General features: G+C 49.1%; 1 protein-coding gene across 1 annotated transcript in view; it reads left to right on the plus strand.

Moving 5' to 3' along the window:
* The first annotated feature begins 14,182 nt into the window (after positions 1-14,182).
* ILDR1 (immunoglobulin like domain containing receptor 1) overlaps positions 14,183-15,387 on the plus strand; it is a 34,716-nt gene continuing 33,511 nt past the window's right edge. Inside the window, exon 1 of the mRNA XM_083171606.1 lies at positions 14,183-14,671. Coding sequence (XP_083027732.1) covers positions 14,623-14,671 — 49 coding nt within the window. The 5' untranslated portion in view covers positions 14,183-14,622. The remainder of the gene's footprint in view (positions 14,672-15,387) is intronic.

Here is a 15,387-nt window from a genome sequence, read left to right on the forward strand (position 1 = left end):
ATGGACCGCGAGTGGATGTTTCCTGTGAACACCCACTCGCTGGCCTGTGGGAACCTCCTCCATCCTCCGATGGTCGCCGACCATCGAATGATGGACCGCGCGGTCAGTGCTCCAGACCACTCGGACATTTCTCCGTGTGAAGGCAGGGATATGAGTAGGCAGCTGGCATCCGGCTATGTCAACTGTCCGCCCACCACACGTACGTCAGGACCGGATTTTCATATATAGCAGTTAGCACACAAATACTCCGTTATATAGCAGAGCGCAGAATGCAATCAGCAGCTTACCTGACATTCGCAACAACTCCTGAGTGTTCCGGGAATGTTTCTGCTCCGTCACCACAGGTGGCTCGGAGCGCTAATCTCGTATGTCGCTGTTATGCAGGGATGGTGTTACTGGTGGCGTCATCTGCACCAATCAAGCTTTTCTCTGGGTTACATCCAGAGTTTACAAAGCTCATATGGGTGAGACCAATAAATGGAGAGAAGTAAAGCAGAGAGATAATGCACCAGCCAAGCAGCACCCAACTGTCACGCTACAGACACAATGACAGTTAGGGGCCAATTGGTTAGTACTTTGGGCTTAATTTGGAGATGGGCACTAATGCGTTCACAGCTGCGATCCTGTATGCAGATGATGTTAATAGCCACCTCACTGGTTGCGGTAACAGTAAATCGGAAATCGTGACGATTACCACAACGGTAGAGATAAAGGGGCCCCTGTGTGATTATATTCTGCTGGGCTGTACGATTGGGAGATCAGGTGCTCAGATATTGCAGACAAGATGACCAGATATTATCAGTGACAGTAGGTGGCGCACGGCTGTATATTCCGACAGCAGAGAAAACAGCCTGGAACGCACCACTAATAGCAGTAACAAAACATATTGATATAAAGACAGGAACAGCAGGTGAAACCCGTTACAGCGGGCGGGAGGCATTTCCGGAACGGCAGTCACAGCAGGATAATGTGTCCATAGAGTGTGACGTGAAGGAGCAGGAGATGTTTTACAGAAAGTCTCATCGCCTCGGAGAAGCTATAAAATCATCGGATGGGGAACGTGTTCTCCTAAATAACCGCACACAGACCAAATGGGAAATTCTTTACACACAAATGTATTAATAATAATATAAAAAAATTCTAGGAATAAAAGGCCCCTAAAGGGTTTATGGCCCATGTCGAATACCTTTGTTTGGGGAGAACCAGATGGTTTCCGTCCATCGATGGCACAGCAAAATCAATGTTTTTTTTTTTAAAGTGCCAGGAGGACACGGATCATAGCTCAGCCCCTTTAACACCTGTGAAGCCCCGCCCCCATGATTTCATTGGCCCACAGGCCAATCAATCCCCAAAAAATGGATGACTATCGATAAGTAAAAACATTGATGGTACTTGTGTACTAGCACGGCGCCCACGATATTTGGTTGCACAACATATAATCGCATCGCATGGCATACACCCGATGCACTGCGATGCGATTTAAAATTGTATAAGCCCCCTATATGATGTTTAATTGTATAGCGTGGTGAGCGCAGTGAGCCCTGCGAGGGGACGAGTATTACTTTACATGTATTCCGCGTGCGCTCGCCACGCTTCGGGCTCGGTGGCTCGCTGCGCTCGCCACACCATATAAAATCATCTCCATGCCGATGTGGATAGTGGGGGTATGAAAAGGTCGTAGGATGCGTACCACCGCCCCTCGCGGGCTCGCTGCGCTCGCCACACTTTGGGTATACGTTCATAGTGGGGGTGGCGTGGGGGTGCATTTAACATTGTAAGCCCCCATTAGGGTGCTTATACAATTTAAAATCGCATTGTATGGCATTGTATGGCATTGTATGCCATATACAATGGTATACAATTTTAAATTGTATACCATCGGGTGCCAATCGCGTCGCATCACATCGCATACCATCGCATGCCTTATAGTCTGCGATGCGATGGGCACCGTGCTAGTACACAAGTACCACATTGATAGTCATCCATTGCATCGTTTAACACTATCGATGGCCAGTTGCACTACTGCCATCAATGGCAACCATCGATGGCAATGGCAACGATGGTCATCCCTAGGCCCTGTAAGAGAATGTAGAAAAGTAATAATGGAAATACCTATACCCAACACAGAGAATGGAGATCTGGTTGAAGCTGGGAATCAGATTGCCATATATGTGGTGAGTTTGTATGTACTCTATATTTTGTGTCTTGTTACAAATAGACCCTAATTGTCCTGTGGGAATTTAAGATCTTATTCAGGTCTGTTTGCACGGGGGCCGATGTTGTTTTACTGCGCATGTGCATTTCTGCGCATGTGCGTACGCAGGGTGCATGCACCCATGGCGAACAGACTGTTCGCTAGTTGCATGCACCTAGGACGGCGGAGAGGGGCAGCGGGTGGCCTCATTAGCATATAGGAACACCCAGCGTTTCATGGCCACTCCCATGAGAACCCTGGGCTAATGAGGCCATGAAGTGGGGGTGGGCAGCTGATATCACTGGATGTCAGCTGCCCGCCTATTTGTTTCCCAGCATGCACGCGTATGTAAGTTTGCTCAGAGCAACCTTACATATGCGTGCAGTGCTGGGTCATGGGAGCTGGGCGTTCCCATAGCAATGCGGGCAGGCCAATACCTGTGACTGATGTCACATGACGTCAGCCATCCGCCCTCTCTTCGGCCCGGCGGCCCCCTTCCTTTGCAAATATAGTTGAGACTGACTTATATTTGAGAAGGAATGGGAAATCAGTCGATGATCGGCAACCATCGATTTCTGCTGCTACGTGCAGATGCGAGGGGATGTGTCTTCATAACACATACCCTAGGGTTACCACCCGTCCGGGATTACCCTGGACAGTCCGGTAATTAAGCTTGGTGTCCGGAGTCTGGATGGGTCGTGTTCCCGGGCACAGCAGAGTCCGCAGCCACGCTCACCGAAGGGTATATTTATGTACTGGCGATCAGGGGAATAAGTGATATCCCGTGCGTTATAGCAGGCTTGTATGTAATGGCATCACTGTGTGTGGTGTAATGGGTATCACGGTGTGTGGCATAATGTGTAATGGGCATCATGATGTGAGGCATAATGTGTAATGGGCATTATTGTGTGGTGTATTGTGTATTGGGCATTACGGTGTGTGGCATAATGTGTTATGGGCATTACGTTGTGTGGTATATTGTGTAATGGGTATTTTTTTGTGTGACATAACATGTAATGGGCATTACAGTGTGTGACTTAACGTGTAAGTAGCATTACAGTGTGTGGTATATTGTGTAATGGGCATTACGGTGTATGACGTAACATGTAAGTGGTATTATGGTGTGTGGCATATTGTGTAATGGTATTATGGTGTGTGACATAACATGTAATGGGCATTACAGTGTGTGACGTAAAGTGTAAGTGGCATTACGGTGTGTAGTATATTGTGTAATGGGTATTTTGGTGTGTGACATAACATGTAATGGGCATTTCAGTGTGTGACGTAACGTGTAAGTAGCATTACGGTGTGTGGTATATTGTGTAAGGGGTATTATGGTGTGTGACATAATGTGTAATGGGCATTACGGTGTATGACGTAACATGTAAGTGGTATTATGGTGTGTGACTTAACGTGTAAGTACCAAAATCAAGGGGGGCGTGGCTTGACCTGGGACGTGAGCGGACGCTGGCGGGGAGAGCTCCGCAATAAATCCTACCTGATTATCCTGACCCAGGGTCCACTGGCAGACCACCTTCATCTCTTTGCTCCCCGCGATCTCTCCTGCACCTCCTGTGACATTCGCGGGTTTCTGGGACGGCTCGTGGGGGATCCAGCGGCAGATTGGGCCTGACACGCTCCGTGCTCTGAACGCGGGCGCCATCTTGGACCCGCTCTGCACCTCCGACCTGCTCCTATCTGCTGGCACGCCGGCGGGACACTTCAGGGACACCGCTGACACCATCCCCTGGCTGTGTTCTGCTCCCGGCTTTGGTGGTGAGTGTGGGGTGGCGTGGTCGCTCATGCTGGGAGGCTGCCGTGCTGGCTACTGTGTCCCACGTGGCCATCTACAACAAGGACTCCAGCACTATCCTGCATAGGCGTGGCAGCTGTTTCTCCCCTGCGCTCCTCTGCCAGCTTGCTGTGTGTATTCCGGTGGCCCTTTTGGCCCCACATATTGCCTACGACCATCCACGCTGACACGTGCTCCTCTTGATAAACCTTCTGCTGCCTGCAGGTGGGGGTGCTCTCTGCCAATTGTGCCCCTGTTGCCCAGGGCCGGCGCCACCACTAGGCAAATCTAGGCATTTGCCTAGGGCGCCGGCCACTGGAGGGCGGCATTTTGTGCCGCCCGGTTACCTGTCCTACGGCGCTGTGTATTTAAATCTGGCGGCGGAGGCAGCGGGGATCCCTGCAGTCCATTAGAAATCACGAGCGCTATCCGCCGGGCTATGCGGAAGCGCTTCTAGTGTGAAAACTCTGGCAGCACGGCGCACACTGATCTTAGCCAATCAGCATGCTGCCAGTGTCTTTACACTAGAAGCGCTTCCGCATAGCCCGGCGGATAGCGCTCGTGAGTTTTAATGGACTGCAGGGACCCCCGCTGCCTCCGCCGCCGGATTTAAATACACAGCGCCGCAAGACAGGTACCCCCCCCTGTCACCGGGGCGCCCCCACCCCGACTCGCCTGGGGTGCTCCGGTGCCTTGCACCGGCCCTGCTGTTGCCACTATCCTAGGTTTATCTGGTGGTGTGCTAGCCACCACCATTGTTTAGAAGGGCTCTTTTACGGCAGTCAGGTTGCCATTCTCAAATTTTGGAATACTGGCTGCACACAATAATCCAATGAATATGGAAGTCTCTCTTCAACAACTACTGCAGGCTATACACTCTTCTGCTGACAGACTTATAGCCAAACTGTCTGGGGTGCTGGGGGGTGCCCTATCAACCTTCGATGCTCCTGATCAGTATGACCCTGAGGTTGGGAAGAAACCACCTCAATGCCATGATCCTGCCACCGATGCAGCACATACATCTGCTAATACGCTGGTCGGGTTACCCTTGATTGACGTGTCAGGCTACGAAGATCCTTGGTGTCCTATGCCTGTGTGCCTGGCTGATAACATTGATATTCCTATCCACTACGTGTTACACAAGACCATGGAAGGTTCCCTTGCCAAAATCCTCGATGTGTTATCCTTGTCTGCTTTCCCTGATTCTGAGTGCTCTTGGCTACCTGTCCCTACATGCGAAGATAAGGCTGTACTACAACTTCCTCCATTTTCTTTGCCTGTAGTCATACTGCTCTACATCCTAATTGTCACTCTGCCGGTGGCGAGATTTGCCTTGGCCACTTTGGATTTCTGGGACTTTATGCTCGTACTTCCAGATCGCCACCCGGATTATCCCCGTGATGCTGGGGACAGGCAGGACTGGCCGGATTGATAAAATACTTAATATTTTCTTCCTCTGAGATGCACTTTCTAGTCTGCATATCCCCTTCCTCCTTTATTGTTCTAATTATTATTTTACTGCCATTATCTTAGCTACATGTATTCTATCTACACTTGTGCTGTAATTATCTTTATTTTTCAATGTCTGCCGTAATATTATATTTGGTATATCACAAATGCGAAAATAGTGTTTATAGATCAGGGTGAGCTCTCTCTCAATCCGTATGTGCCTACACTTTAAACTCATTGCCCCTTGCTACATTGTTGCAATAACATCCTGATGTTGGGGGGTGGGGTGGGGGGGAGGGGGGAAGTTAGGTAGATTAGCATAGTTTAGGAAGGTAGAAAGGTAGTGGGTCGGGAGGGGAAGGGGTAAATTAGTTCTGTTTAGGCTAAATTAGCTAATATAGCTGTAAGCCGCTAATTTATTCCCTTTTGTGTCAATGCATAGTTAGGAGGGTAGGGGGAATGTTAATGGGCTCCAGGTATACCTAGGTTGGGGTTAGGTCATACAGGGTGGGGGGTTATGGGGAGGTTTGTTTTTTTTTTTTTTTTTTGGAGGGGGGGGGGATTTTGCTTTGTTAGTTGAGGGTAGGTTAGATCTAGGGTGTTTAGTGGCTGGACGTCTAACACCTTTTTTGTGTAGGGTGTGTGGCTTGTGTGCTATGCGCATGTCTTTTAATTATAATGGTTTACAAAAAAGTTGTATATGCCAACTGTGATAAATGGGTCTTTATTGCTATATTCCCTCCTTGTCATTGCCTGCCCGTTTGGCGCCTTCGGGTATTGGCTTTACCTTTACAGTGAATGCAATACACCGTGTTATATCGTTAATCCTGCTAATATATACATTTTTGATCTATATACAGTATGCTTTGTTGTACAAAACTGTTAAAGCACGATGTATCTCCTCCATGCAAATGCACATTGTCATAACCATTGCGTCCAGTCGTTTTGTTTATTGTTATTAGTGTCAAAACTATCAATAAAAATGATCAAATTTAAAAAAAGTACCAAAATCAAGAATAGAATTGACGCAAAAGTAAAAAAAAACATGATAAGGTGGGTCGAGGGGCAGGGCTGGGGGGTGTGTTATTGGGCAGGGCTGGGGGTGGGTTAAAGGGGCGGGCCATTGTCCGGGAATATCTCAACACAAAGGTGGTAACCCTAACATACCCTCTCATGGTTGCGAGGTATATGACGGTGGGGCGGTGTTTATTCGGCAGGGCGGTGTCTAATGGACTCATTAAGGTGTGAACTTCGCAGCTTACCCTGTCAATTATAACACCGCCCCCACCCCCCCTTTGTGCGATCGTTCTGTAGTGTGGACATTGGCGAGCCAGCCTTATGATTCCATTATTCACGTAGCAGCCAACTTGTGGGCTTCTCTTTACTACACGTGGCCATGGGCCTGATTCGGAGGTGGGCACTGCGGATGTCGGTGCAAGGGCAGCATTGCACAGCTGAACACTCATTTGAAGAACAGTGCACCGCTGCAACCAACATCGCCGACACATCTGACTCAGAATCAGCCCATGAATGAGCTGCCAGCATCCTCTCTACATGTATATTCTGCTGCCAGCACTTCCCTCACTGCCCGATCCCCGCTGTGCTCCTGGCACGTGGAACGGGTATTCCAGCTGACACTCATTTCCCGGTTGCTGACTCAGCATAGCTGTGACTACACCTGCAGATCCAGATTCCCCGGCGCTTGATGTGGCTTCTGAGTCAGATCCAGTCCTGTCTGCTTGTATGCTACTGACCCAGATTGCCTGACCCGTGGTGTCTGCTGCCATTACTAACCCAGGATTGTGCTGTAGAGACCCAGTATTGCCAGACAAGGGATGTTGCCCATAGCAACTATCAGATTCTACATCTCATTTATTTATCCCCTTTAGAAGATAAAAGATAGAATATTGCTTGTTGCTATGGACAACATCTTTTGGTACTTGTGTGGCTTCACGGCGGCATCTTACGCTATGCTGTCAGCGTAGCCCAACGGCAGCCTAGCGCAGTCAGCGTAGTGTCCCTGCGGCAGCCCTGCGTAGTCAGCGTAGTCTCCCTGTCAGGCAGCGTAGTCACTGTGCTGTCTCCGTGAGCTGCAGCTCTGTCCCTGGCATCCCTGGCAAGCCTATTGAGTACTGTACCTCTCGCACAGCACCGGTAACCGCCAGATCCCCTGCTCTGGTGGACATCGGCGGAGAGGCGATCATGCGGGCGCCGGTGGAGAGGCGCTCCATCTACCTGAGACGCACAAGCGTCTCATACGCTTGTGCATATCAGTAATGGTTGCGGCAGGGTACGGCAACCCTGCTCATGTCCACTTCAGGTAGCACGTGCGTAAACACTTTATGTCAACAGTGAAGGATTCAAGTTCCCATCACAGTGAGGTTTATACCGTTCTGTGCGCTCCAACGAAACGCGTTCCACCATAAACTGAACGGACAAAATGTGTCCTAATAACCAAGCGGTTATCATTCGTCCAATCATGTGTTACCATCTCGAATACTCAGACCTTCTGTGATTAAGCTACAGACAGTTCAGTAATATAATGTCACTGTAATGGGTTTGTACATTAATGCTATATTCAGGCTGACATTCTGTCCTACCTCTGTCTAATTCGCAGCTTTCATATTAATTCCATCCAAGTGTTCCACTCAATTTGGATCAAGAAAAATAAAGCTCTTTATACCACTTAATAACTGAGCGAAACATAAAAGAATTGTCACTTTTTTTTTACGACAGCAATTATTACAGTCATTTCCATTCAGCCGACGTCCGTAACAGTAATAGCTTCATGTCTGGGAATAGCAACAATTTACAGTAGTTTGTTAGGTCAGACTGGCATCACAGGCCGTGTGGACTCTCTACAGGTTACTGCCATCACAGGGGCTGATGATGTTCCAACATAGCCGCAACTACACAAATTGGCGCCCTGTGCCAAAAACAGAATTGAAAAACAAACATGGCTTTGCGGGGGAAGGAGCTTGGTCACAGAATAGTAGTAATTCATATTGCATCACACAGTAGTTCCCTTTATACACATTACACTACACAGTCGATCCCCTTATACATGTTATGCCACATTGTAGAGCACCTTATACATGTTACACCGCAATAAAACCCCTTATACAAATTAAACCACAACAGAGCCCCTTATACACATTATACCACCCAATGACACTTATTCCTTCTCATCATTTCTACTATTCATTAAACTCATCCTCCTCATTATCATCATTTTTCCTCCTCCTTATTTTTCCATTCACATTCCTCCTCCTCATCATTCATCCTCTGCATTCCTTCTTCCCATCATTGTTCCTCCTTCTCCTCATCCACATTTCTCCTCAATATTCCTCCTCTTATGTTCCCCAATAATCCTCTTCGAAAGAGCCAGGTACCAAATGCGGAGTTATACTGTATATTAGTAACATTGCAACGGATGCTTGTTGGATTGCGGCACCAAGTTCAATACACAGAGCATCTGTGCTCCGTGCAGCGCACTGACCACACCACCCTAGTTACCGCCCTATGTTCTGACCTGTAACACTAGAGCAATATTACCTGCAGTTTAGAGACTGGAATATATTTATAATAAAATCATGGACTGCTGCTCCTATGAATTATATCTCATTTTCTTGTATATGTTTCCAGTTTGATGTAGGCCTATTTATATTTGTTTTAACCTTTTTGAATTTATATACATTTTTTATTGTTATTTATCTTATTGTAATTCTTGTACGGTGCTACAGACACTATGCGGCTCCATATAAATAAATACTAAAAATAATAATAATGATAAATTGAAAGTGTGTAGGGCATTAAAATAAGGCGTATGCAAACATACATAGGCATTGGCAGTGTAGGCAAATGCCAAGGGGCATCTGGAAAGCCTAGGGGCGTCAGGAAAGCCTATCAGCATCAGGAAAGCTTAGCGGCACCTGGAAAGCCATGGGGCATCTGAAAAGCCCAGGGGCATCTGAAAAGCCTAGCAGCATCAGGAAAGCCTAGGGACATCTGGAAAGCCTAGGGACATCTGGAAAGCTTAGCGGCATCTGGAAAGCCTAGGGGCATCTGGAAAGCCTAGCAGCATCTGGAAAGCCTAGGGGCATCTGAAAAGCCTAGGAGCATCTGGAAAGCCTAGGAACATCTGGAAAGCCTAGCGTCATCAGGAAAGCCTAGGGGCATCTGGAAAGCCTAGTGGCATCTGGAAAGCCTAGGAGCATCTGGAAAGCCTAGGAACATCTGGAAAGCCTAGCGTCATCAGGAAAGCCTAGGGGCATCTGGAAAGCCTAGCAGCATCTGGAAAGCCTAGGAGCATCTGGAAAGTCTAGGAACATCTGGAAAGCCTAGCGTCATCAGGAAAGCCTAGGGGCATCTGGAAGCCTAGCGGCATCAGGAAATCCTAGGGGCATCTGAAAGCCTAGCGGCATCTGGAAAGCCTAGGGGCATCTGGAAAGCCTAGGGGCATCTGGAAAGCCTAGGGACATCTGGAAAGCCTAGTGGCATCTGAAAAGCATAGCGGCATCAGGAAAGCCTAGGGGCATCTGGAATGCTTAGTGGCACCTGGAAAGCCTAGCATCAGCTGGAAAGCCTAGGGGCATCTGGAAAGCCTAGCGGAATCTGGGCAGAGTGGACATCTTAAATCAATTTCAGGCTACAGCATTATTGCATAGGCAGCGGCTGTTGTAAAAAAGAGTTTTTATTGTTTGTTACAGCACAGCAAGCGCAACGTCATGACATCGGCACCACTGAGACAGTCATGACATCACACAGCGGCACTAACAACATTCTGAACCAGGAACTGGAGAGAGACAAGGATGGTTTAAGTCTGTGGAATTAGGAGCTCAACACAATGGGTGGGGGGCTCAGCACCACAAAGCCCTTTTTTTTGGGGGGGGGGGGGGGGGGGGATGCTGTACATCTGCTTTCCTGACGCCGACCTCGTTAAATTGGCGATAGCCAGCTATAGTAGGAGATATTTGGGTCCTTTGATAAATACCTCGCTGAACACCGCTTCTTCAGGAAGTGCCCACAATATAAACACAGGTCTATCCTACCTGCATATTGTATTATGGAATGATAACTATCTGCAGAACCTACGTATCTGTCAATGGCGTTACATGTATCCGGTTTTCGATACATGCCCGGACCATACAGGGAGGCTTTATTCTACCCCTCCTCCTCTACCTGATGACAGGTGTGACAGGCAGCCCCCAGACAGGACACACCCCGGACCGGAGGCTACAAGCTACAAAATGCAGAGTTTGATGTCCGGTCCGGCGGTTTTGTTCTGGTCCGGTTTTCACCCATACCCGTATAAATCTGTTGGGTACTGTGAATAAAGTGTGATTTGGGGCCTACGTAAGCAGTGTGCGATTATTATCAGTCCGTATTCCGTAAAGCAAATAAGAAGCAAATACGGTACTTGTTTCCTAGAACGGACACACCGATGTTGATCGGGTCGGTCGCATCGATCGCATGCGACCAAATCGCATGCAATGCGACCGACACGATGGTCCTGATTTTTACATTGATTGAAATGTGAATAGGGTCCCTGGGACCCTATTTTACATTGGATTCAATGTAAAAGTCTCCCCAGACCCCGATTTTAACCCCCTCAACGGCACCCCACGATTGACGCCAACCCGAAGCGAGGGGCGGGGGTACGCGTCCTCCGACCTTTTCATACCCCTACTATCCACGTCGCCGTGGAGTTGAGAATTTAAAGTGTAGCTAGCACAGCGACCCTGAAGCGTGGCGAGCGCAGCGAGCCCCGCGTATAACTTCACAGGTATACGCGTCCGCTCGCCACGCTTCGGGCTCGGTGGCTCGCTGCGCTCGCCACACTTTATATTCTCAGCTCCACGCCGACGTGGATAGTAGGGGTATGAAAAGGTCGGAGGACGCGTACCGCCGCCGTTCGCAACTCTTCGGGTTGGCGTAAATCGTGGGGTGACGTTCACAATGGGGGGGGCATATACAATGAGAAATGGGCCATATTGGCCCATTTCCCATTTTTTTCCCGATTAAAATGTTAAAAATATTTTAACATTGAACCCTAGGGCAAAATCGGGTGCATCGCGTCGGTCGCGTCGCGTGCCATGTTAATGCACCCAACCGACGCAATGGACCCAATTTTGCCTTTGCCGGCAAAATGGACCCGATTTCAAAGGAAATCGGGTCCATCGGGGGTAATCGTGTACCTTAAGTTAAGGTACACGATTACCCCCGATGGTGGCCGTTCTAGGAAACAAGTACCGCAAATACATTTATATGGTTTCTGTGCAGGGTAAATACTGTCTGCTTCTGCAAGAAGCCCACACGTTAGCTTTATTTTTACACTGCAATTTAGATTTCAGTTTGAACTCACCCCATTAAAATCTAACTCTCTCTGCACCTGTTACATCTGCACCATCTGCAGTGCAGCATGGTTCTTCCCAGTTGCGTGCATTTTTAGCGATAACCATTGTACTGGAGAGTTACATCCACATCGGAGGAGTCTCTTCAGCTGCGAAAATACCATTTGAGGGTGGCATAAATCAGTGATGGCCATAGGGGTAACACCCTGGTCTTGCTTTGGTAATTATGGGGACTAAGGTCTGCAATGGTAATTAGCCTTTCGCGGGAGATGTCGGTGAGATCTCCTGCATTAGCCTATTAGTACATAGCAACCATAGGCGAATCTAGGGGGTGGTCCGGGGGTGCACAGGACCACCCATTAGCCCATTTTGTAGCTGAGGGAGGGGGCTTTCCAACGAGCCCAGCCCCGTGTCTCTAGCCCCCTCGGAACCGGAGATACGGCCAGGCAAAGCTGGAACCTTTTCCCTATAGGATAACATGGGACCCGCTAATTCCGACCCCCACCCAGTTCAACGGCTGCCAGTTCCCCCTTCGGCATCACTGAAGCTCGAGGTTGATCTCAGTCGAACTCAAATCGCTGGGCCTTCAATCTGATACCAGGCTGGATCCATATGGGCTAATTGGTTCCAGGGATATTGAGGTTAAACCGTTTTTTTTTTTTTTTTCTTAAATGTAATTTCATGACTGTTTATGTTCTTTGAGGGCAGATTTCTCTGGAACCATACAGCCCAGTTTCACGGGACCAAAATCATTCAAAGCCCACTCAAAAGTTCTTCAATATGATAATGGTGTCATGTAAATGAGTCAGTTGGTTCCAAAGATATAGCTGGTTGGTTAAAGGGGGTAGGGAGAGGGGAGTGGTTGTCTCTCCCCCTCACACCAGAAAATGCAGGGACTAGGCTTTTGTATAAGGGGTCAGCCTGGGAATGTCCCTGCATGATCCTGGGACCATATTCCCGGGTAAATCCCTGCATTTTCTGTTGTGAAAGGGGTATTATTTCAAACAGCCATGACCTGCAGTGCTCTGAATACAGCCGGGCAGCCCCTGCTCTCTGCCCAGCTGTCAATGACTGTCACCCCTGCAGCTTCTGCTCCAATTCTTCGCCCTGCTTTCACCTCAGCCCGCCCCCCCTTTAATCATGTGGTGCCGGCGCCCGGCGTGCTTCCCCGACGTCGCGCACAACAACAGCGCACACAATATTTCAAATGTCCACTCGTCTAGAGGGGACACCAGGAGGGGAGTGGGAGCGTGCTCTGCGCTGCGCTCTGCTCCTCTCCCCATAGAAGCAGCTGCGCCACTCTCCATCTCTCCCTGCAGCAGCAGGGAAGGCTCATATAAAAATTTACAGTAAGTGGCACTTTTGGGGGCATTGCTTAAGGGACGCTACAAGTGGCGGTATGTGGGGGCATTACGCAAAATGTGTGGCTTAATGTGTAAGGGGCATTACGGTGTGCAGCATCATGTGTAAGGACATTATGTGTGCAGCATCATGTGTAATGGGTACTATGGTGTGCGGCATCATGTGTAATGGGTACTCTATGGTGTACGGCATCATGTGTAATGGGTACTATGGTGTGCGGCATCATGTGTAAGGGGTACTATGGTGTGCGGCATCATGTGTAATGGGTACTATGGTGCGCGGCATCATGTGTAATGAGTACTATGGTGCGCGGCATCATGTGTAATGGGTACTATGGTGTGTGGCATCATGTGTAATGGGTACTATGGTGTGCGGCATCATGTGTAATGGGTACTATGGTGTGCGGCATCATGTGTAATGGGTACTATGGTGCCATCAAGCAAGAACCCCCTAGCAATGAGCACGTAGGTAAGCAGAACTTATGTGGCAAATATGTAATGGGCATTACGGTTTGTTATATAGTATGTAATGGGCATCATGATGTGTGGCACAATGTGTAATGGGCATTATGGTGTGTGGCCTTATGTGTAATTGGCAATACGGCGTGTGGCTTTATGTGTAATGGGTATTACGGAGTTTGCTAAAATGTGTAATGGGCATTACTGTGTATGGTCTAAAGTGTAATACCACACCCCTTTTTGTGATGCCACGCCTCCTTCCCATGAGACCACGCCCCCTTTTGCTGCGCGGCTACGCCGCGCAAAGGTCTCCCTGTTATTGTTTATAGATCTGGGACCACCCATTACCATAATTCTAGATTCGCCTATGATAGCAACAATATACAAGATAATGCAGAAACTGCGCTTTCGACATCATTTTATGGAAGCAAAAAGCCTGGGAACCCGTTCCTGGGTCACAAATGGGCAGGAACAGGCTGAATGACTGCTCTCTAGCTGATCAGAGTCCTTTGTCTAGCACACAAATAGCAGACAGTAGGAATGGGGGATGGGGAAGCAACAGTAGTTGTTTAGGGACAGAGGCCATACATAGTGTGTGCAGGAAGAAGTGGGGACAGGCAGAGGTCTGTGTCTGGCTGCAGGTAGCAGTGGTTACCTGGACAGAGAGCCAGTGATCTGCAGCTAGGACAGACCAGGAACTCTGAGAACATAAGAAAGAAGAAGAACAGGTTGGAGCAGCAGTGGAGGGAGGTGGCTGCGGTGCTGGGAGGGGCACAGGGTTACCCCTGCTGCTGCTGCCAGGCACTGGGGGAGGGGGAGCAGGTCTCTCTGGATGGGACTGCTGAAGTTTCACTCAGGGTGTTTTGGTGTCTGAGCACCTCTGATGGTCCCAGGCTGCTGTATACCTGGTGTGTGCTTATGGAGTGCTGTATACTGCCAGGAGGGAAGGCTCAGCTTTAACCAGAGGTGAAGGAGATCAGTGCAAGAGGCTGTCCTGCTATCCTGAGCTGCACCATGTCTGTGCTGGGACTGCTGCTGCTGGTGTCTACCTGCATGTACACAGGTAGGTGTGGGGCTCTCGTGCTGTATACAGTACCTGTACGCAGGTAAGGCTGGGGGCTCTGCTGCTGCTGTATACCTGTACACAGGTAAGGGTGGGGGCACTGCTGCTGCTGTATACCTGTAAGCAGGTAAGGGTGGAGGTGCTGCTGTATACCTGTACCCAGGTAAGGGTGGGGGCACTGCTGCTGTATATCTGTACACAGGTAAGGGTGGGGGCTCTGCTGCTGCTGTATACCTGTAAGCAGGTAAGGGTGGAGGTGCTGCTGTATACCTGTAAGCAGGTATGAAAAGGGTGCTGCTGGTGTCTACCTGCATGCACACAGGTAAGGGTGGAGTGCTGCTGTGTACTTGTGGGCAGGTAAGGATGGGGTTGCGGACTATCTGTATGTACACAGATACGTTTGGGGGTGCTACTGCTGTGTACCTGTAGGCAGGTAAGGGTGGGGGCGCTCCAGCTGCCTACCTGCTTGTACACAGGTGGGCCTCTTGTTTGTATTTACAATATGTCACCCTTCTCCCTTTACCGGTAGGGGCCACAGAGACAGGGCGAATGTGCGGGCACAGGTGTAACAGGTGTCACATAGATGCTGCACTGATGGAGACACCTGCAGCAGGATCACGTGCGCCTGTCCCCCAGGGCTGGGGAAGTGTTAGCTGAGCTCTGAGATCTCCTCCTCCCGAGTCCTCTTACAGTGTATGTGATGTATCTGATTTCAC

The sequence above is a fragment of the Crinia signifera genome, chromosome 2 (genome assembly GCF_055691185.1).
Source record: "Crinia signifera chromosome 2, ASM5569118v1, whole genome shotgun sequence".
In the NCBI taxonomy this organism is placed as follows: domain Eukaryota; kingdom Metazoa; phylum Chordata; class Amphibia; order Anura; family Myobatrachidae; genus Crinia; species Crinia signifera.